The sequence below is a fragment of the Leucoraja erinacea genome, unplaced genomic scaffold (assembly GCF_028641065.1).
Source record: "Leucoraja erinacea ecotype New England unplaced genomic scaffold, Leri_hhj_1 Leri_79S, whole genome shotgun sequence".
Taxonomy (NCBI): Eukaryota; Metazoa; Chordata; class Chondrichthyes; order Rajiformes; family Rajidae; genus Leucoraja; species Leucoraja erinaceus.
The window spans coordinates 374,011-394,886 of NW_026576729.1; the positions used below are offsets into that span (position 1 = coordinate 374,011).

Here is a 20,876-nt window from a genome sequence, read left to right on the forward strand (position 1 = left end):
GAGGTCTAACGAGGGTGAAGTATAGCTTCGCCTTGACAGAAGTTGAACAATGAAGAAAGTTGCGCCTCAGAAAGTTTAGGACACCTGTTGCTTTCACTGTTGCATGATGAGTCTGACCATTCCAACGCAGATCATTCTGCAATTTGATGCCAAGATACTTGGTTTGTTTGGATTCTTCAAAGGTGGCACCAAGTATATTGTAAGATGTTTCGCCTGGATTCCTCTTTCTGGTGACACGCATGGTTTCACATTTGGAAGGGTTGAACTGCATGCCCCATTGTTGTGACCACTCAACCATAGTATCGAGATCCTTTTGGAGAGCATCTTCATAATCAGCTGACTTAATTGGACGGTACAGCAAACAATCATCAGCGAATAGTCTGGTCGTACTTGCGACTTTTTCATGGATGTCATTTATGTAAAGCAAAAATAGGTGTGGGCCAAGTACTGTGCCCTGAGGTGTACCACTCAACACTGGATGCCAATTGGAGCTCTTTCCGTTCACACACACACACTGAAGACGTTTTGTCAGGAAACTGGAAATCCATCGTTTCGTGTTGAAACGAATACCATAGAAGTCAAGCTTCCGAAGCAGTCTCTGGTGTGGGATGACATCAAATGCTTTAGAAACAACGTGCCTTAAGAACAACAAGGCCACGGGTGCAGATGGGATCCCAACTGAGATCTGAAAGGAAGGTGGACCGGAGCTCCTGTACCACATCCACGCACTACTTCTCAAGGCCTGGGAAAAAGAAAAACTTCCCTCAGAACTCAGAGATGCTCTAATAGTGACCATTTTCAAGAAGGGGGACAAGGCTGAATGTGGAAACTACAGGGGCATCTCGCTCCTGTCAACAACAGGCAAAGTCCTTGCTCGTGTCCTCATAAACCGACTTCTACCTCTGTCTGAGCAGATACCCACAGAATCACAGTGTGGCCTCTGCCCATCCACAGGTACAGCAGACATTATATTCACAGCACGCCAACTCCAGGAAAAATGCCGTGAACAAAGGCAGCCTTTGTACATGGCCTTCATAGACCCGACAAAGGCTTTTGACTCGGTAGACCGCCAGGCTCTTTGGAGCATACTATCAAGGTACGGATGTCATGACAGGTACATCAGAATATTGAGGCTTCTACATGTTGGCATGTCGGTCACAGTGCTCAGCAACTGTGGCTCTGAGTCTGAGCCCTTCACTGTGGAAACTGGGGTGAAACACGGATGCATCATCACACCCATCTTGTTTGTCGTCTTCATTGCTGCCATACTTCATCTCATTGGTGAAGAGCTGCCACAGATGATCCCAATCCTCTACAGAACTGACGGTGGGCTCTTCAACCTTAATAGGTTGAAGGCCAAGAGCAAAGTCAGTAACACCCCCATCTTGGAGCTTCAGTACGTGAATGACTGCGCCATTGCAGCACACTCTGCAGAAGGCCTGCCAAGGCATACAGAGCCATGGGCCTAACCTTAAACACCAAGAAGACCCAGGTCCTACATCAACCTCCACCCAACCAGCCGTTTACCCAGCCCACTATAAAAATGGATAACAACACTCTTGAAAACATTGACCACTTCCACTACCTTGGCAGTATTCTTTCCCATATGTTATTATAGATGTCATTGTGTATAAAATCATGAGAGGAATAGATCAGGTAGATGCACAGAATCTCTTGCCCAGAGTAGGGGAATGGAGGACAGAGGACATAGGTTCAAGGTGAAGGGGAAAAGATTTAATAGGAATCTGAGGGGTAACTGTTTCTCACAGAGGGTGGTGAATGTATGGAACAAGCTGCCAGAGGAGGTAGTTGAGGCTGGGACTATCCCAACATTTAAGAAACAGTTAGACAGGTACATGGCTAGGATAGGTTTGGATGGATATGGACCAAACGCGGGCTGTTGGGACTAGTGTAGCTCGGACATGTTGGCCAGTGTGGGGAAGTTGGGTCAAAGGGCCGGTTACACTGTATCACTCTATGACTAGTGTAGATGGGACATTGTTGGCCGGTGTGGGCGGTTGTGCTGAAGGGCCCGTTTCCACACTGTATCACTCTATGACGCTAGTGTAGATGGGACATTGTTGGCCGGTGTGGGCAGGTTGGGCTGAAGGGCCTGTTTCCACACTGTATCACTCTATGTCTCTATGAAGGGCCTGTTTCCACACTGTGTCACTCTATGACGCTAGTGTAGATGGGACAGTGTGGGCAGGTTGGGCTGAAGGGCCTGTTTCCACACTGTATCACTCTATGTCTCTATGAAGGGCCTGTTTCCACACTGTGTCACTCTATGTCTCTATGACACTTCTGCGTTTTCAGTATAATTATCTGTTTTCAGATTTCCACATCTGTAAATGTTTTCCATCTGTCATTTGTTGATCCTTTAGCTTCATTTTACATTCGATCCTTTTGGTAAATGAACAAAGCTGTAAAAACACGACAGGTTCACGATGATGAGATAGTGATGAGAAACATGGAAGGGAGAAACATGATGAACTTTCAAGAACCTAACTCGCTGCTTCTTTTTCTTCTTTTGAAGGTGTTTCAGAACCACTGTCCATACTGCCTCCATGCCCCTTCTTATTGCAAAAGGGAGGAGCCCAGCCTTTTTCACAGTGACAATTGTTATTCTCATTGCAAACCTGAAAGACAATAAAAGCGATTAATATCTCTTCCAGATAGTTACTTAAATAAGCAATAAGTAACACACCTTAAAAGAAGTGAATATTATTGCCGCCACCCTGGGGAAAGTCACAGCAGTGGCGAAAGTCAAGTCAAGTCAAGTTTATTTGTCACATACACATACGAGATGTGCAGTGAAATGAAAGTGGCAATGCTCGCGGACTTTTGTGCAAAACAAACAAATAACCAAACAAACTATAAACACAATCATAACACACATATTCTTTTACATAATAATTAATGGAAGGAAAAACGTTCAGTAGAGTTAGTCCCTGGTGAGATAGGAGTTTACAGTCCGAATGGCCTCTGGGAAGAAACTCCTTCTCAACCTCTCCATTCTCACCGCATGGCAACGGAGGCGTTTGCCTGACCATAGCAGCTGGAACAGTCTGTTGCAGGGGTGGAAGGGGTCTCTCATGATATTGTTGGCTCTGGAGTTGCACCTCCTGATGTATAGTTCCTGCAGGGGGGCAAATGAAGTTCCCATAGTGCGTTCGGCCGAACGCATTACTCACAGCAGAGCCTTCTTGTCCTTGGCAGAGCAATTCCCAAACCAGATGGTAATGTTCCGGGACAAGATGCTTTCCACCGCTGCTGCGTCGAAGCACTGGAGGATCCTCGGAGACACTCTGAATTTCCTCAATTGCCTGAGGTGGTAAAGGCGCTGCCTTGCCTTACTCACCAGTGCTGAGGCGTGTGATGACCATGTCATATCCTCGGAGATGTGGACTCCCAGATATTTAAAACAGTTCACCCTATCCACAGGATCCCCATTTATCCTCAATGGAGTGTACGTCCTCGGATGATGTGCCCTCCTAAAGTCCATGATCAGCTCCTTCGTTTTTTTGATGTTCAAGAGGAGGCTGTTATCCTGGCACCAGAGTGCTAGACCAGCCACCTCCTCCCGGTAGGCCTTCTCATCGTTGTCTGAGATCAGGCCCACCACCACAGTGTCATCAGCAAACTTAATTAATGAGTTGGAGCTGAACCTAGCCACACAGTCATGTGTGTACAGGGAGTAGAATAGGGGGCTGAGGACGCAACCCTGGGGCGATCCTGTGCTCAGGGTAAAGGACTTAGATGTATTCCCTGCCATCTTGACTACCTGGGGCCTGGCGGTGAAAAAGTCCAGGACCCAGGCACACAGGGAGGTGTTGAGCCCCAATTCCATTAGCTTCGCGGCTAGTCTGGTGGGGACTATCGTGTTGAAGGCTGAACTGTAGTCTATGAACAGCATCCTCACGTAGCCCCCCTTCTGGCTGTCCAGATGGGAGAGAGCGGTGTGCAAGACCTGGGAGACCGCATTGTCTGTGGATCTGTTTGGACGGTATGCGAACTGCAACGGGTCCATGTTCCGAGGGAGGAAGGTGCAGATGTGTTTCTTCATCAGCCTCTCAAAGCATTTCATGACTACCGAGGCAAGGGCCACCGGACGGTAGTCATTTGGACAGGCTGGGGAGGCATTTTTAGGTACCGGTACAATGATAGATTTTTTGAAGCAGGCAGGGCCCACGGACTTGTCCAGGGAGAGGTTGAATAATGTAGTGAGCACTGGAGCTAGCTGCGTAGCACAGGACTTGAGTACTCGCCCCGAGATGCCATCGGGGCCTGCAGCTTTTCTCGTGTTCACCTGTGTCAGAGCCCTCCTCACGTCGTGCTCGGACAGCGAGAATGTGTGCACATTCCTCCCTTCAGCTTCTGTAGCCAGCCTCCTGGCGGTATTGTCGATAGTCATCAGACCTGGAGTGGTGTTGCCCCTCTCGAAATGAGCGTAAAAGCAGTTCAGGTCGTCAGCTAGGGAGGTGCCGGCACTTGCGGATGAGGGAGGGGTGCTCCGGCAGTTGGTTACAATCCGTAGCCCCTGCCACAGGCTTCTGGTATCCTGCTGCTCCATCTGTAACTCCATCTTGTCTCTGTACCTTCTATTTGCGTACTTCACCGCCATTCGCAGTCGATAGGACTCTGCCTTGTAGATGTCCATGTTTCCTGATGCCAGGCCCGAGTTGTAGTTGTAGTTGCTCTGAGGATCCTCCAGTGCTTCTATGCAGTGGCCACCTCTCGGCCACCTACACAGTGAATATCATGGAACTCTGTGGGATAACACCACAGGAAGTGAACTTTATGCTTCAGCATCAGTGCAGGATTGGAAGGTGGTGTTGCCTAATTATTTCAATCCTCAGATCTGCTTCTAGCCCCTTATTGGAAAAACTCTCTACAGTTGGGTCTGAACGCAGGAACAGTCTCCTTGGCTCACGATGTCTGTGCTAAATCAGGATGCTAATTTAAACTGACCCCATTTCCCTAACCAGTCTGAAGAAGGGTTTCGGCCCAAAACATTGCCTATTTCCTTTGCTCCATAGATGCTGCTGCACCCGCTGAGTTTCTCCAGCTTTTTTGTGTACCTCCCATTTCCCTACACGTGGTCTGTATCCGTCTATTTCCTTCCTGTTCATGGCCATGTCAAAATGCTACTTAAACATAATGTTGTCATTGTCCTAGAGTCATAGTACATAGTCCTGGTCTTAGATGGGACATGTTGGCCAGCATGGGCAAGTTGGGCCAAACGGCCTGCTTCCACACTGAGACTATGAATCTAAGTTTTTACACAGAATAGTATATGCCAAGAATGTGCTGTCGGGGGAGGTGGCATCTACCATTCTGTGTAAAAACTACTCATAGTCTCACAGTGTGCAAACAGGCCGTTTGGCCCAACTTGCCCACACTGGCCAATAGGTCCCATCTACACCAGTCCCACCTGCCTGCAATTTGCCTATGCCCCTCTGAGTGAGAACATATATGGCATGATTAGGGAGTTTGCAGATGATAAAACAGTGGCTGGTATTGTAGATGGTGAAGATGGTCGTCAAATATTGCAGCATGATCTTGATCAGTTAGCCAGGTGGGCTGAGGAATGGTTGATGGAGTTTAATAGTGAGATTAAACGAGTACTTACCAGTACGAAGTTTGATCTGTATTTTATGAGGAGTTACGATGAGGGATTACGTGAAGAACCCACCCAGTGCGCAGGCGCGGCATACTTCCAAGCAGCGGTGTGGAATCACAGGTAGACACAATATTGAAGTAAAGATAGTAAAGATTAATGAGACATCAGCTCGAGTTTGATCTATACAACGAGGGTGGGAGCGGAGGGCACGTAATCCCTCATCGTAACTCCTCATAAAATACAGATCAAACTTCGTACTGGTAAGTACTCGTTTAATCTCACTATTTTACTTCGGAGTCACGTGAGTGACTACGTGAAGACTTCAAAGGTCTGTGATTTCAAACCGTGTAACAGTTATATCACTCACTGCCGAAAGTTCATCGAGGGAGGAAGTGGTATCTAAAGACCAACGAATTTGTTAGTTTTTTGAAACAAAAATGTTTATTTAACAATAACAAAAATAGCTCCCCTGGGCTTTAAATTATAAATTTGCGGATTCTAAAATTTTCTCCGCAAAGACGTCCTTCTCCATCAGCGGTTTGTGGTAGAATTTTTGGAACGTTGATTCCCTTGACCATCCCGCTGTACTAAGGATGTGGTCTATGGGAACCTGCATCCGTTCCGCCGCTGACGTGGACGCTGCCCTGGTTGAATGGGATTTAAAAACATCCGTGTTAATCCCCGCGGTTTTTAGGACCTGTTTCAACCATCTAGATATTGTCTGGCTGGTAACCCGTCCAAAAGGCTTTTTATGGCTGACCCATAAGGCTTTTTCACTCCCTCTAAGTGTTTGGGTTGTGTCTACGTAATCGTATAGGTGGGTCACAACACACAGCCTAGGTTCTGGAGGGTAGGCCCGGAAGATTAACGGAGAGTTGGGTATACCTGGCCTGCTTTGTTTAACCAACCCCGGCATGGTAAATGTAATGGAATCTGGGGTGGTCACCATGTTGTCCAGTCTTAGTTGATGCAGCGACCGAACCCTTTGTGCAGAGACGAGCACCATGAGCATGAGGGTCTTGATAGTGGACTGCTCCAGACTCAAGGATCCCACCGGAGGCCAACCTCTAAGGTGTGACAAGACTACACTTACATCCCATACATGGGTGTATCTGGGTGTAGGGGGTTTGGTATTATAAATCCCTTTAAGGAGTTTGATAACCAGAGGGTGGGATCCAATGCTATGATGTCCTGTGGGCATAAGGTATGCGGACAGGGCGCTCCGTGCTGCATTGATGGCACTGTAGCTCATCTTTTGGTCATGGTGCAAGTGGCCCAGGAACTCCAGCACGTCCGTGATCGAGGCTGTCTTGTATGATGTCCCTGCATCCAGGCAGTACTGCTCCCATTTCTTGATGTAGGTCAAGTACTGTTTCTTGGTAGAAACTCGCAGGGATGCCGACATGGTGGTGATTGTTCGTTCTGATAACCCCAATCCCTGGTAAGGTCTGTTCAGAATCTGGAAACCAGGAGTTTCAATTTTTGATGGCATGGATGGCTTATGCCAGATACCGGGTGAGTCAATAGTTGTGGGTGGCTGTGAAAAACCATAGGTGACTCTACCACCATGTCGTGGAAAACTGGGAACCATGGTTGGGTAGGCCAGTCGGGTACAACCAGAATACCTGAAGCCGAGTCTGCTTTTATTTTCTGGAGTACCCGGCTGATGAGGCAGAAGGGAGGGAAAGCATAGAAAAAGAAATTTCCCCAATCCAGCGTGAAGGCATCTACCGCTGCTGCCTCTGGGTCTGGTTCCCAAGCCACATACATGGGTAGTTGGTGGTTTAATCTAGACGCAAACAAATCTATATCTGGCGTACCGTATTGCTTAACAATTCTAGCAAATATTTTTGGGTCTAACATCCATTCGATGTTGTCATTGAATTTTCGTGACCTGGTGTCCGCCACTGTGTTTAGCTTGCCTGGTAAATAGGCAGCTGATAGCCAAATATGTCTCTCGACACACCATTGCCAGATTATAGTAGTCAATTTGTCGCATGATACTGATTTTATGCCACCCATGTGCTGGATGTAAGACACCGCCGTTGTGTTATCAATCATTAACCTGACATGCACATGCCGCATATCGGATGCATATGCTTTTAGCCCATAAAAGGCGGCCAGCATCTCCAAATAGTTTATGCCAAGTGATTGTAGTAGCGATGCCTCTGAGTTAGTCCATCTGCCACCTGTGCTGGCTATAGAGTTAGTAGCTCCCCAGCCTAAAGCACTGGCATCCGTTGTGATGGCTATGTTAGGATTGGTGACGGCGATAGGACTGTAACTGTGCCAAATGTTATCCAACTGTACACCACTGAAGTTCTGATTTGTCTTCAGCGGGTAAATCCATGGTTCGGTCATAATGCCCCCTACTTAGACGTAGTGCATGTGTCCTTGCTCTTTGCAAATTTTGATAATGCAAGGGCCCATATTGTGCAGCTGGGAATGCTGCTACTATACTACCAATGACTCTGGCTACATGCCGTATCCTTGGTTGTGGTTTTGCGATTAAGTTGTTACAGGCTTCTGTTAGTATAGCTTTTTTGTCTCTTGGCAAAGTGACAGTCATACGGATAGTGTCAATAGTGAAGCCTAGGTAATCCATGTTAGTTGTTGGCTTCAATATTGATTTATCTGGGTGTAGAATAAATCCCAATGTTTCAAGGAGTTGTTTAGTAGCTAAAACTCCTGCGACAGCTAGTTCCCTTGTTCTCCCCAATGTGAGAACATCGTCCAGATAGGCCACGACTAAATGTTTCTGTTCTCTCAATTTTTTCATGGCCACTTTAAGAATTTTAGTAAATAATCTGGGAGCTGTCGTTAAACCATTGGGTAATGCTCTATACTGCCATAGTTGCCCCATCCAGATAAATTTCAGATATCTGAAATGATCCTTATGAATGGGTACTAAATAGTAAGCATCCTTGATATCTATGCTTGCCATGAAGTATCCCTTGGAGATCAGTTGTCTGGCAGTAACAAATGTCTCCATTTTGAAATGTTGATACTCAACAGACTGATTTAGTGATGTCAAATCAATGATAATACGACATCCACCATCTTTTTTAGTTTTGATAAATATATTCGATACAAATTCCAATGGCTCGTGTCTGGCCCTCTCTATGATGCCTTTGGACACGAGCCTGTCTAGTTCAGCTTGTCCTTCTACCTTTTCTGATTCTGAGGGAAGGAATACCCTTTGGGGTATGTGCTGAACTGGCGGTTCTATGCCTGGTTTAAATTCAATTTTGTATCCACTGATACTGTTGAGTATAAACTTGTTGTTAGTAAAGGAGCACCAAACATGTTTGAAGAACCTTAAACGCCCTCCTGTTAATACAACACCCTTTGTCTGCGTATGTCGACAGGAACCAGACCCACCTACCTCCATGTTTATTTCTGGGAGCGTTTGCGATGGGTTTGGCCCGAGGGTGTCCTTGTTGGTGCTGTGGTGGGGCGGCGTATCTTCCCACGGCTCCGCCCTGGGCCCCGCTCTAAAAAAGAGCTCTGGGGGTAGTGGGAGGCGGTCACCAGGCTTTCACCAGCTCGGTACCTGCTGGTGGATGCCGAGGCGTGCTGCCAACTGGGTGTCTTCACCCTGCTCGGTCCTGGCGCTGCCCTCATGAGGCCTACAGGTTTGGCCGCCTCTTCCAGTTCCTTGAGCTTTTTTGCCAAGTCTGCCCCGAATAGTAGCGCCTCCCTTTCTGGCGCCGGAGCTTTGCAGAGGCCCGCGTATTTGGGGTTGAGGGCAGGCCTGATGTTTTCACGCCTTAGGTTGTTGAGCTCGTACTGTGTATTACACATTAGCGCCAGCACATCCTGCTGGGGTGTAGAGAGCTCTGCGTTCCCGGTGGACCGAGCAAAGGCGGTAATGGCTGCAGTGTGGAGCTTCAGGATCCGCTGCATCTTCAGCTCTTGTGTCCTGATTTGCTGCCCCAGCTGGTTCCATATTTGGCCGTTTACGGTCTTTACCCACAGCGCCTCGCAGTTTTCCGGCGCTGTGTAAGTGTCGAGGGCCTCTTGAATGACCTTCTCCTGCAGTGGCTTATTGGAGAGCCTGTTGATACTGGCCGCCATTCTTGGTGGTAGTATCATTCCGGTCCTCGGGGGCGCCGCATACCGGCTAACTACACCCAGTAGCTCTTCTTCCTCCAGCTCGCCTGGCATGCTTGCGCTGTCGTCCGCCTGCCCTTGTGATAGGCCAGCCCAGTCCTGGCCTCCCTTACTGACCTCAAACAAGGAGGGAACAGAAGGGTGTGGCGATGGTTTGGAGGAGGCCATAGCCCGTCCTCCTTGGAGATGCCTTGCCTGCATCTCCTCGTCGAGCATCTGCTCGAGCAGCTGCCTCATGCAGCTTATGCGGCTGTCTCCCCGTTTCGCCGGTGGAGAGTGTTCCCGTTCCTCCGACGAGTCGGAGGTCACCGGCCGGTCTGTTTTACGGGTTGCTTTTCTCCCTGTGCGGGGCGTCGTAATCGGCGGCACAGGGAGCGGCTCGGTGTCGGGTGTGCGGGAGCGTCCAAACAGCTCCTCCGCCGCTGGTGGCTGCCGCCCAGATATTGACCCCTCCTCGGGTGGAGTTGGGCAGGCAGTCCTCCTTGTTGGTCGCTTTCGGGTAACCATGGCTTTTTCGTCCGTTTAGCGACTCTGTAACACAAAAGACTCACTTACCTGAGGTCTTGTCTTTATGCTGCCGCTGGAGAGCCTGGCTCCAGCTGCTGCCGCTGTTGCGCTGCTGACGTAATGCTGCGCCTGCGCACTGGGTGGGTTCTTCACGTAGTCACTCACGTGACTCCGAAGTAAAATGCAGAGAAATGTGAGGTGTTTTGGGACGTCTAACATGGGCAGGACCTACACAGTGAATGGATATTCAGGGACTGTTGAATCAATCTGAAGAAGAATGCTGACCCGAAACATTCATTTTCTCCACAGACGTGTAGGAAGAAACTGCAGATGCTGGTTTACACCGAAGATAGACACAAAATGCTGCAGTAACTCAGCAGGACAGGCAGCATCTCTGGACAAAAGGCATGGGTGACATTTCGAGTCGAGACCCTTCTTCCTTCTGGGATAGTGATTGAGGTAGCTACATTATAGGTTGCATGCATAAACCATCTACAGATAGCATTTAAAAAGGCCTTTGATAGGCACATGGATATACAGGGAATGGGAGGGATATGGATCATGTACTACCAATACTATCTGCGAATAGTTTAACCTGGCACAATGTTCAGCAGAGACATTGTTCCTGTGCGGTTCTGTTTAATGTTCTCTGTTCGTCCAGAACTCTCTGAAACAAGCATACCATCTGCCTTCTTTACCACTCAAGTCCATAACACCATGAAAGTGGCAACACATAGATAGAGTGGTAAAGAAGGCAGATGGTATGCTTGCTTTCATTGGTCAGGGCATTGAGTATAAGAGTCATGATGCAACCTTCTACGTCTTGCAGAATTGCGTGCATTTCTGGTCACCCCATTACAGGAAGGATGCAGAGGAGGTTTACAGAATGATGCCTCGAACACTGGAGGTTCAGGGGAGAGCTGATAGTAGTATATAAAATCATGAGAGGAATAGATAGGCAATCGGGACATTTTCCCATGATGGAAAATGTAAATACTAAGGGGCAGAGCTTTCAAGTGAAAGGAGCAATGTTTAAAGGTGCAGGGCAAGCTTTATTCCCCAAAGGATGGCGAGTGCCTGGAACACACTACCGGCGAGATACGTCAGTGGCATTTACAGTCAGAATCACACAGCACAGAAAACATGTCCAAGATGCCCCATCTACATCAGTCCTACCTGCCTGCGTTTGGCCTATATCCCTTTCCTATCCCTTTCCTATCCATGTCCCTGTCCTCAAGAGGCGTTTGGGCAGACACATGGATATGCATGGAACAGCGGGATATGGATTATATGCGGGCAGAGAAGAGTTGATCTTGGCATTGTGTTCAGTACAAACAGTGTGGGTCTCAGTCTCTGTGTTGTGTTCAGTGTCGTACCCCTTTGTTGTTGCACGTGTCGTGACAGCTTTTGACATTGAACTGCGCTTCATCCTGGCACTTGTGTTCTATACAGGCCTGTGAAACAGAGAATGAAAAGTTAGCGCAGTGTTAATGGAGTGTCATTAGCTTTTACAACTGTTCATCAGGACACAAGCAGCAGCAGGCCTTTTGGCCACTGAAGCTTAATCTGCCTTCAACGTTAACACTAACCAATTGTTCAAGTGCTTTTGATTGCAACATGCACCTTCATTTAGTTCAACAAAGAAACTGACAAGTTACTAAAGAACACTAACTATATTCAGGTTGAGACCCTTCTTCAGACTACTGAGCTAGGGTACTATCAGATTCATATCTACCCCATTGCGGGCATTGGACTTTGTCTGTGGAACGGATGTGCTACAACTATATTCTGCACTCTGTATCTCCCCCTTTGTTCTACCAATGAGTTTGATCTGATTGTATTGATCTATAGTATTTAATGATCGAATTGAATAGCATACAAAACCAAGCTTTCACCATCCTTGGTACATGTGATAATAATAAACCTAAATTCCCCAGACTGATTCCTGGGATGTCAGGACTGTCTTATGAAGAAAGACTGGATAGACTTGGTTTATACTCTCTAGAATTTAGGAGATTGAGAGGGGATCTTATAGAAACTTACAAAATTCTTAAGGGGTTGGACAGGCTAGATGCAGGAAGATTGTTCCCGATGTTGGGGAAGTCCAGGACAAGGGGTCACAGCTTAAGGATAATGGGGAAATCCTTTAAAACCGAGATGAGGAGAACTTTTTTCACACAGAGAGTGGTGAATCTCTGGAACTCTCTGCCACAGAGGATAGTTGAGGCCAGTTCATTGGCTATATTCAAGAGGGAGTTAGATGTGGCCCTTGTGGCTAAAGGGATCAGAGGATATGGAGAGAAGGCAGGTACGGGATACTGAGTTGGATGATCAGCCATGATCATATTGAATGGTGGTGCAGGCTTGAAGGGCCGAATGGCCTACTCCTGCACCTAATTTCTATGTTTCTAAATCTTCCTATCAACAACCACTCACTTTAACTGGTTTCTCAAAGATTACGTGTGGTATTGCTCCTCTCTACAGTGGGACTGGGTATATAGTTGTTCAAAATGATCTCTAGAATACAGTTCATAGTGTCATAAAACAAGGAAACAAGCCCTTTCACCCATCTTTCCAATGCCAACCAAGATGCCCTGTCTACACTAGACTCACCTGCCCACATTTGGCCCATATCCTTCTAAACCTCTCCTGTTCGTGTACCTGTCGAAAAGTATTTTAAAATACCCATTCCAGGCCTGCTCAACCTCTCCCTATATCTCTGGCCCTCAAGTACTGACAACATCCTTGACACCCATTCCAGCTTGACAACTTTCCTGTAACATGGTGTCCAAAACTGAACACAATACTCCAAACGTGGCCTCACCAATGCCTGTACAACTGTAACACAACCTCCCAATGTCTATACTCTACTCTGGCTGATGAAGGCCAATGTGCCAAAAGCTTTCTTGACCACCCTATCTACCGGTGATGCCACTTTCAGGGAACTATGTACCTGCACACTAGATCCCTATGTTGTACAACACTCCCCAGAGCCCTGCCGTTCACTGTGTAGGTCCTGCCTAGGTTAGACCTCCTAAAATGTAACAGCTCACACTTATGTATTTCAATCCATGATGGCAGGGCTCTTGTGTATTACAAGATGTTGATGAGACCACATTTGAAGTATTGCATTCAGTTTTGTTCACCATGCTGCAGGAAAGATGTTGTAAAGGGAAAGAGAAAGATTGAGCAGGCTAGGACTTTATTCCTTGGAGCGTAGGAGGATGAGGAATGATCTTATAGAGGTGAATATGGTCATGAGGTGAATGGAAGGTTAGATACACAGTCTTTTACCTTGGGTAGTGGAATCAAGAACCAGACGACAGGTTTAAGGTGAGAGGATAAAGATTTAGAAATGGAAACATGGCCTTCAGCCCAACTTGCCCATGCTGACCAAGATGCCCCATCTGCATTGGCCCCACCTGCCTGTATTTGGCTCATACCACTTTCAATCCTTCCTATCCATATACCGATCCAAATGTCTTTTAAATGTTATAGAAAATAGACAATAGGTGCAGTGGTGGCTATTCAGCCCTTCGAGCCAGCACCATCATTCACTGTGTTTATTGGCTGATCATCCACAATCAGTACCCCGTTCCTGCCTTCTCCCCATATCCCTTGACTCCGCTATTTTTAAGAGCGCAATCTAACTCTCTCTTGAAAGCCTCGAGAGAATTGGCCTCCACTGCCTTCTGGGGCAGAAAATTCCACAGATTCACAACTGTGTGAAAAAGATTTTCCTCATCCATTGTTGTGATAATGTAGGCCTCTTAGGTTGCCTCTTATTTTCCTATTATTTCTGAGTTAGGGTATCTTAGTTGACATGGGCAAGTTGGCCAAAGGGCCTGTTTCCATGCTATGACACCTAGCACAGATGTTAGACTCGTTGGCCTGTTGTTCCCAGGCTTTTCCTTGCTGACCTTCCTAAATAGAAGCACAACATTAGCCATCCCCCAGTCTTCCAGTACTTCACTGTTTCTAATAATGATTCATATCTCAGCGAAAGCCCCTGCAATTTCTTCTCTTCTCTAGCCTTCCACAATGTCCTTGGATATATCTGATCAGGCTCGGGAGATTTATCTACCTTCATACAGATTGGTATGTCCAGCACATTCGCAACCATAATACAGACCCTCCTCAAGACATGTGTGTACGAGAGAACTGCAGATGCTGGTTTAAATCGAAGGTCGACACAAAATGCTGGAGTAACTCAGCAGGCGAGGCAACATCTCAAGAGAGAAGGAATGGGTGATGTTTTGGGTCGAGACCCTTCTTCAGACTGATGTCAGGGGAGAGGGCAGGACAGAGATAGAATGTAGGCAGAGAGGCAGAGGTTCACTTGCATCTCCTCCAACCTCATCAACTGTATCCGCTGTTCCAGGTGTCAACTTCTCTACATCAGCGAGACCAAGCGTAGGCTCGGCGATCGTTTCACTGAACACCTCTCCTCAGTCTGTCTTAACCCACCTGATATCCCAGTGGCTCAGCACTTCAACTCCCCCTCACGTTCCCAATCTGATCTTTCTGACCTGGGCCTCCATTGTCAGAGTGAGGCCCAGCACAAATTGGAGGAACAGCACCTCATATTTCGCTTGGGTAGTTTATACCCCAGCAGTATGAACATTGACTTCTCTAACTTCAGATAGCCCTTGCTTTCTCTCTCCCTCCCCTTCCCCTTCCCAGTTCTCCCACTAGTCTTAATGCCTCTACCTATATTCTATCTATGTCTCGCCCCCTCCCCTGATATCAGTCTGAAGAAAGGTCTTGACCTGGAAAGTCACCCATTCCTTTACTCTTGAGATCCTGTCTGACCCACTGAGTTACTCCAGCATTTTGTCTTGACCTGTCCTCAGTCTCTATGTCCTTCATGGTAAAATTAGAGGAGAAATATTTGTTGAAGGACCTTGCTCATCTCCTGCGCCTCCACACAGACTTTTCCACTTTGGTTTTGGAACAGGCCCTATAGTCTCTCTCTGGTTATCCTATTTCCTTAATGTACATAAACCTCTTTGGATTTTCCTTAATATTATCTGCCAGAGTTATATCCTGCCCCCTTTTTGGCCTCCTGATTTCCTTCTTAAATCTGCTCCTTAGTGCCCTAAACTCCTCGAGGGATACTCTTGATCCCATGTGTAGGAAGGAACTACAGATGCTGGATAGACACAAAATGCTGGAATAACTCGGCAGGACAGGCAGCATCTCAGGAGAGAAGGAATGTGTGACTTTTCGGGGCAAGTCCCTTCTAGTTGAAGAAAAGTCTCGACCCGATAACGTCGCCCATTCCTTTTCTCCAGAGATGCTGCCTGTACCGCTGAGTTATTCCAGCATTCCAGGTCGATCTTTAAACCAGCATCTGCAGTTCTTTCTTACAATGCAGATGCTGTTTCAGACCCTACTTCAGGGTCTCGACCTGAAGCATCCTGAATTTGAGGAAGGACATTCTTGTGATTGGGGCAGTGCAGCGTAGGTTCACAAGATTGATCCCTGGGATGGCGGGACTGTCATATGAGGAAAGATTGAAAAGACTAGGCTTGTATTCACTGGAGTTTAGAAGGATGAGGGGGATATCTTATAGAAACATATTAAATTATAAAAGGACTGGACAAGCTAGATGCAGGAAAAATGTTCCCAATGTTGGGTGAGTCCAGAACCAGGGCCCACAGTCGTAGAATAAAGGGGAGGTCATTTAAGACTGAGGTGAGAAAAAACGTTTTCACCCAGAGAGTTGTGAATTTGTGGAATTCCCTGCCACAGAGGGCAGTGGATGCCAAATCACTGGATGGATTTAAGAGAGAGTTAGATAGAGCTCTAGGGGCTAGTGGAGTCACGAGATATGGAGAGAAGGCAGGCACGGGTTATTGGTTGGGGATGATCAGCCATGATCACAATGAATGGCGGTGCTGGCTTGAAGGGCCGAATGACCTCCTCCTGCACCTATTTTCTATGTTTCTATTCCATTTCTCCAGAGATGCTCTCTGACCCACTGAGTTAGTCCAACTTTTTGCGTCTTTTGTCTTCATCCCAGTTGCTCCCATCTGCCCCATATTGGTTTCTGAACAGGTACACAAGGTTTAATCCTGGGATGGCAGGACTGCCATATGCAGAGAGAATGGAGCAGCTGGGCTTGTATACTCTGGAGTTTAGAAGGTTGAAAGGGGATCTTATTGAAACATATAAGATTATTAAGCGTTTGGACACGCTAGAGGCAGGAAACATGTTCCCGATGTTGGGGGAGTCCAGAACCAGGGGCCACAGTTTAAGAATAAGGGGTAAGCCATTTAGAATGGAGATGAGGAAATACTTTTTCATACGGAGAGTTGTGAGTCTGTGGAATTCTCTGCCTCGGAGGTCGGTGGAGGCCGATTCTCTGGATACTTTCAAGAGAGAGCTAGATAGGGCTCTTAAGGGTAATAGAGTCAGGGGATACAGGGAGAAGGCAGGTACAGGATACTGATTAGGGATGATCAGCCATGATCACATTTGATGGTGGTGCTGGTACGAAGGGCCGAATGGCTTACTCTTGCACCTATTGTCATATTTAGAATTTTAATTTGTGGGCCCGCCCTGTCTTTATCATAATCATAATCATACTTTATTAGCCAAGTATGTTTTGCAACATACGACGATTAACTGTTTAAATACTAATAGAAAAGTTGCTGGTCCTAAAAGGCTCACTGTGGATGCAACAGTCACTACTCTTGGGGAGAAAGCAGGAACAAGGTACTGATTCTGGATGATCAGCCATGATCATATTGAATGGTGGTGCTGGCTCAAATGGCTGAATGGCCCACTCCTGCACCTATTTTCTATGTTTCCCAATTTGCTGGAGTAACTCAGCGGGACAGGCAGCGTCTCTGGATAGAGGAATGGGTGACGTTTCGGATGGAGACCCTTCATCAGGCTGCCTGTCCCGCTGAGTTACCCCAGCATTTTGTGTCTATCTTCGGTTTAAACCAGCGTCTGCAGTTCCTTCTTACACATTAAGTGTAACTTTCTTTCCCCAGTATTCCCTGCAGTAAACTTCCACTCATTGTTAACCATCCACTCCCCTCAGCAATTGAAAGATTTTATTTCTAACAGTTAGTTCCCACTTCTACACGAGATTGATCCCTGGGATGGCAGGACTGTCATATGAGGAAAGATTGAAAAGATTAGGATTGTATTCACTGGAGTTTAGAAGGATGAGGGGGATCTTATAGAAACATACAAATTATAAAAGGACTGGGCAAGCTAGATGCAGGAAAAATGTTCCCAATGTTGGGCGAGTCCAGAACCAGGGGCCACAGTCTTGGAATAAAGGGGAGGTCATTTAAGACTGAGGTGAGAAAAAACGTTTTCACCCAGAGAGTTGTGAATTTGTGGAATTCCCTGCCACAGAGGGCAGTGGAGGCCAAGTCACTGGATGGATTTAAGAGAGAGTTAGATAGAGCTCTAGGGGCTAGTGGAGTCAAGGGATCTGCAGCAGCAGATTAGCAAGAGATACGACTGATTGGCTCTAGCCCAAGTGGGAGGAGAAAAGTGAGTCAGAGGGGTGAAAACAGTTGAAAACTGAGGAATTTGCTCTGTAAATTGGTAAATCAGGCAATTTATCAGTCAATTTAAGCAGGACAGCTCTTAGCGAGCGGCAGTGAGTGAGCGATGTGCCCTGTGAGAAAAGTGTGAGTCTTTGGCTCGAGAGTCTTCGGCGAGGAGGCTGAGGTGAGGAGACCACGCAATACGCTTGAGAGGTAGAGACAAAAGAAGGAGATGTCAGGCAAGCTGATTCAGTGCGATGCTTGCAGTATGTGGGAGGTCAAGGACACCGCTGGTGCCTCTGGCTGCTACAAATGCGAAAAATGCATCCAAGTAGAGCTCCTGAAGGGCCATGTTGGGGAACTGGAGAAGCAAGTGGATGACCTCCGGTTCGTACGAGAAACGGAGTCGTTCCTCGACAAGTCCTACAATACGATTGTTACACCTAAGGTACTGGAAGAGAGAAGGTGGGAGACAGTGAGAAAGGGAGGGAAGCATGGAATGCCAACGTCCCCGGGTGGTGTACCTCTTGTAAACAGGTTCATCCGCTTAGAAGCTGTTGGGACAGAAGACTAAAGCGGCGGACTGGCTTGCGATGCGAATAGGGCTGTTGAGCCAAAACCAAAAAGGCCTAAGGCAGGCAAGGCCATTGTAGTGGGAGACTCCATCGTGAGAGGTACGGACAGGGGTTTCTGCGGCAACAGACGGGATGCGAGGATGGTGTGCTGCCTTCCCGGTGCCAGGATCCGGGATGTCACGGACAGAGTGCAGAAAATCCTCAAGGGCGAAGGTGAACATCCGGAAGTGGTAGTGCATGTCGGCACAAACGATGTCGGAAAGAAGGGGATGAATATTCTGCAGCGTGACTTTAGAGAGCTCGGAAAAATGTTGAAAAGCAGGACCTCCAGGGTTGTTATCTCTGGTTTGCTTCCAGTTCCCCGTGCTGGCGAGAGCAGGAACAGGGAGATACGGGACCTGAACGTGTGGCTGAGGAACTGGTGCACGGGGCAGGGATTTAGATTCTTAGATCACTGGGATCTGTTTTGGGGTAAGGGGGAACTGTAAAAAAGGGACGGATTGCATCTTAACAGGTGTGGGATCAGCATTCTGGCAGGCAGGTTTGCCACTGCTACACGGGTGGCTTTAAACTGAATAAGGGGGGTGGGGTGTCGAATGGGATAGTGGAGGATGAAGTTAAAGGGAAAGGGTTTCTTAAATGTGTGAGCGTAGAGACCGAGGGTGTAAAATGAGGGTAGAAGCAATAGGTAGCAAGGTGAAAAGTAAAAGTGGCAGGCAGACAAAACCCGGGCAAAAATCAAAAAAGGCCACTTTTCAACATAATAGTATAAGGAGTAAGAGTGTTGTAAAACAAGCCTGAAGGCTTTGTGTCTCAATGCAAGGAGCATTCGTAGTAAGGTGGATGAGTTGAATGTGCAGATAGCTATTAATGACTATGATATAGTTGGGATCACGGAGACATGGCTCCAGGGTGACCAAGGCTGGGAGCTGAACATCCAGGGATATTCAATATTCAGGAGGGATAGAGAGAAAGGAAAAGGAGGTGGGGTAGTGTTATTCATTAGAGAGGGGATTAATGCAATGGAAAGGAAGGACATTAGTTTGGAGGATGTGGACTCGGAAACACTAAGGGGCAGAAAACGCTGGTGGGTGTTGTGTACAGGCCACCTAACAGTGGTAGTGAAGTTGGAGATGGTATCAAACAGGAAATTAGAAATGCGTGCGACAAAGGCAAAACAGTTATAATGGGTGACTTCAATCTACATATAGATTGGGTGAATCAAATTGGCAGGGGTGCTGAGGAAGAGGATTTCTTGGAATGTATGCGGAATAGTTATCTAAATCAACATGTAGAGGAACCAACGAGAGAGCAGGCTATTTTAGACTGGGTATTGAGTAATGAGGAAGGGTTAGTTAGCAATCTTGTTGTACGTGCCCCCTTGGGCAAGAGTGACCATAATATGGTTGAGTTCTTCATTAGGATGGAGTGTAACATTGTTAATTCAGAAACAATGGTTCTGAACTTAAAGAAAGGTAACTTTGAGGGTATGAGACGTGAATTGGCCAAGATTGACTGGCAATTAATTCTAAAAGGGTTGACGGTGGATATGCAATGGAAGACATTTAAAGACTGCATGGAGGAACTACAAAAATTGTTCATCCCAGTTTGGCAAAAGAATAAATCAGGGAAGGTAGTACATCCATGAATAACAAGGGAAATCAGGGATAGTATCAAAGCGAAGGATGATGCGTACAAATTAGCCAGAAAAAGCAGCATACCGGAGGACTGGGAGAAATTCAAAGACCAGCAGAGGAGGACAAAGGGCTTAATTAGTAAAGGGAAAATAGATTATGAAAGAAAACTGGCAGGGAACATAAAAACTGACTGCAAAAGTTTTTATAGATATGTGAAAAGAAATAGATTAGTTAAAACAAATGTAGGTCCCTTGCAGTCAAAAACAGGTGAGTTGATCATGGGGAACAAGGATATGGCGGACCAATTCAATAACTACTTTGGTTCCGTCTTCACTAAAGAAGACATAAATAATTTGCCGGAAATAGCAGGGAACCGCGGGTCAAAGGAGTTGGAGGAATTGAGTGAAATCCAGGTTAGCCGGGAAGTAGTGTTGGGTAAATTGAATGGATTAAAGGCCGATAAATCCCCAGGGCCAGATAGGCTGCATCCCAGAGGACTTAAGGAAGTAGCTCCAGAAATAGTGGATGCATTAGTAATAATCTTTCAAAACTCTTTAGATTCTGGAGTAGTTCCTGAAGATTGGCGGGTAGCAAACGTAACCCCACTTTTTAAGAAGGGAGGGAGAGAGAAAATGGGGAATTACTGACCAGTTAGTCTAACATCGGTAGTGGGGAAACTGCTAGAGTCAGTTATTAAAGATGGGATAGCAGCACATTTGGAAAGTGGTGAAATCATTGGACAAAGTCAGCATGGATTTACGAAAGGTAAATCATGTCTGACGAAACTTATAGAATTTTTCAAGGATGTAAATAGTAGCGTGGATAGGGGAGAACCAGTGGATGTGGTGTATCTGGACTTCCAGAAGGCTTTCGACAAGGTCCCACATAAGAGATTAGTATACAAACT

General features: G+C 46.8%; 1 protein-coding gene across 1 annotated transcript in view; it reads right to left on the reverse strand.

The window, feature by feature from the left end:
• Nucleotides 1-20,876, reverse strand: part of LOC129694792 (disintegrin and metalloproteinase domain-containing protein 12-like) — a 142,698-nt gene that overhangs the window by 47,696 nt on the left and 74,126 nt on the right. Inside the window, exons 18-19 of the mRNA XM_055631553.1 lie at nucleotides 11,620-11,697; nucleotides 2,510-2,639 (exon numbers count right to left, since the gene is read on the reverse strand). Coding sequence (XP_055487528.1) covers nucleotides 2,510-2,639; nucleotides 11,620-11,697 — 208 coding nt within the window. The remainder of the gene's footprint in view (nucleotides 1-2,509; nucleotides 2,640-11,619; nucleotides 11,698-20,876) is intronic.